The 2,387-nt window shown below is 33.2% G+C and overlaps 1 protein-coding gene and 1 long non-coding RNA gene across 2 annotated transcripts in view; one reads left to right on the top strand and one right to left on the bottom strand.

Annotated features, from left to right (window-relative positions):
• The window catches only part of LOC136796614 (uncharacterized), a 557,216-nt gene that overhangs the window by 234,397 nt on the left and 320,432 nt on the right, over nt 1-2,387 (bottom strand). The window lies entirely within an intron of this gene.
• The window catches only part of LOC106679016 (uncharacterized), a 30,515-nt gene continuing 29,923 nt past the window's right edge, over nt 1,796-2,387 (top strand). Inside the window, exon 1 of the mRNA XM_024359486.2 lies at nt 1,796-1,870. Within this exon, the coding sequence (XP_024215254.2) occupies nt 1,843-1,870 (28 nt within the window). The 5' untranslated portion in view covers nt 1,796-1,842. The remainder of the gene's footprint in view (nt 1,871-2,387) is intronic.

Raw genomic sequence — 2,387 nt, 5'->3', positions numbered from 1 at the left:
ATTGTTGGAGCGAAACGCAGGTTAACAATCAATAGTTTTCTTTTACTATTTTGGTACCTTCATTGACCGCCACCCGGACTATCTTCCTACAATCTATTTATAGAATTATATAATATTTTGCAGTAATCCATTTTTGGTTATTAATAACAATAGAACTACTTTAAAGGAAGATTATTTTTAAATCAGCATTTAAGCGCTGTTAACCTATTTCAATGAGGATGAGACCTATCTTGTACTAACAAACATTCTAATAAAATTTTATGTAAGAATATAAAAATAATCACTATTGCTGTGTACAAAATGAAAATTAACAATTTGATTTTTAAAGAAACATAAATTATTAAAAAATATGAAAACTAACAAATGATGAGCGTAAGGGGAAAGATGATTAAATAACAAAAAATCATAAATAACACAGAAAAAAAAGAACCCTAAAAACTTAGGTTACCTCGATCAATCAGTAGGGTGACTCAGAGATCGATATTACTATATCGATTTGTCTTCCTCAACCGGTGAGTTCCAGAGGTGTCGGGAATATCATCTATATTCGTGTCTACATGTGTGTACAGTGCCGGTGAGGTTTCGTAACTTCTGCCTCGCTGGGTGTAGAGAGCTGTTACCACAAAGATAAATGTTAAGCACCAAAATATAGACCGTAGACTGACTACAAGACCCTAATCAGTCTGTAACTGAGGCTAAATCCTTTGGAGTTGTCCCTCGAAGGAGGTCTGAATACACATTACACTTAAAACAACACGAAATACAATAAAACAGTCTTATACCTAAGTTAGCAGTAATGCTGATTCCCCCAATCAAAAATACCCACTGAGAACCTTGAAAGTACCCACTATTATACTCGCTCTTGAGGAATCAGTGACGTCATTGTAACTAAAACTGTATGATATTACAGCCATGGTTGTATAAATGAAGCAACTGTCAAGTTAACTATTAAATGTGTACTCCTTGAGGACATGTATACTTATTGCACCAACAGTCGCAGAAACTAACATGGTGTAACTATCGTTGCAGTCTTGACAGCATTTACTGCATTGGAAGTAATTACCACTCTAGATCTGGCGTGATAGTTGATAGTAAAACTAACTTCAGTGGACTAACTCAGTCGCGTTAATTGCCAAGTTGTCTTATAATTGTCATACGCCTTGACAATGAATTGTCGCAACAAATCAAATTTACCAAACGTTATGAAGATAGGCAGGAAAACATTGTACTCATACGGTTTCCCAAGAATTTACAATTGTATCAGCTCGAAGCCTCAAACATGAATCTGTCCCGGGCCCAAAAAAGATATCCACTAAGGATCCCAAACATTTTTCCAAACAGAAATAAATAAAAAATATATATAATTCCCACCCAAATAGTCTAGTTACCTCTATGTTTTATAGTTCAATATCTAAGGAAAAACAACCGCCAATTAAATAAGTCAATTTTAGAATATTAAATTAAAAATAAAATAACTCTATCTGGACTTAAACAGCTACATGTTTGATGTGGGATCATTTATTTAAAAATGTAATGCATACGAGCATTAACAGCAATGAAAAATAAAAAGTTCTTCTTCAATAGATATGACAACACGCATATACATTTCGTCGAATTCGACTACGTCACTTCCGAAAGAATGCAGCCTGATGTATAAGGATAGCCGGTATTCTGTTTCATCTTTTGTCCATTTTTCCGCGTGCTAAATTTTCCTTGTTGTTATGTTTCCTTATTGACCTCTATGTGTGAATTCCTGGAGGGGGGGGGATAGAGGAAACCTGCTCCATTTAAGGAGGACCGGACGACTGGGGGACCACTTCAGGCCTGTTAGTCCGTAGCAAGATGTTGCTCCTGTATCTTCTGTTTTTCTGTAAGTATTTCCTCAACTACTGATGTTTCGGGAGTGTTTTTTATGAAATATTAAACTAAGTCGGCAATAGAGTCTTTATTTATGAATTTAATTATTTTGAACTGTTTGAACATGATTTAATTCTTAAAACGTCATTAAACATGAATATTATTTATCTAATAGTTAGTTGTGATGACTGGTCATACTCATATTAAATTAAATAAACAAAAAGAAAAAAGAAAGAAAGAGTATATAAAATCTCCCTTAAAATATATATACAAACAGAAAGACATAGAAAATGAACATAATCAAACTATGTGCATGAAAAAATAAGATAAACTATTGTCACATTTACACTACGTTAATGTTAACACTCAATATAAAGGTTTCGATTATGCTTTAATTTGCCTGGACTCAAACAAACTACGAGGATTACTAATAGATTCATTTTCCTTTTATGATCATGATACTTCATATACTAATTTAAAATGGCAAGAAGATACTCTTTGTGCCACAATCATTAATGTTATTTAAATAC

Source organism: Halyomorpha halys, unplaced genomic scaffold (assembly GCF_000696795.3).
Source record: "Halyomorpha halys isolate HHAL.00 unplaced genomic scaffold, Hhal_1.1 Scaffold172.1, whole genome shotgun sequence".
NCBI classification, from domain to species: Eukaryota; Metazoa; Arthropoda; class Insecta; order Hemiptera; family Pentatomidae; genus Halyomorpha; species Halyomorpha halys.
Note: the sequence above shows the minus strand (reverse complement) of the source record. Positions and strands in the feature narration are given on the sequence as shown.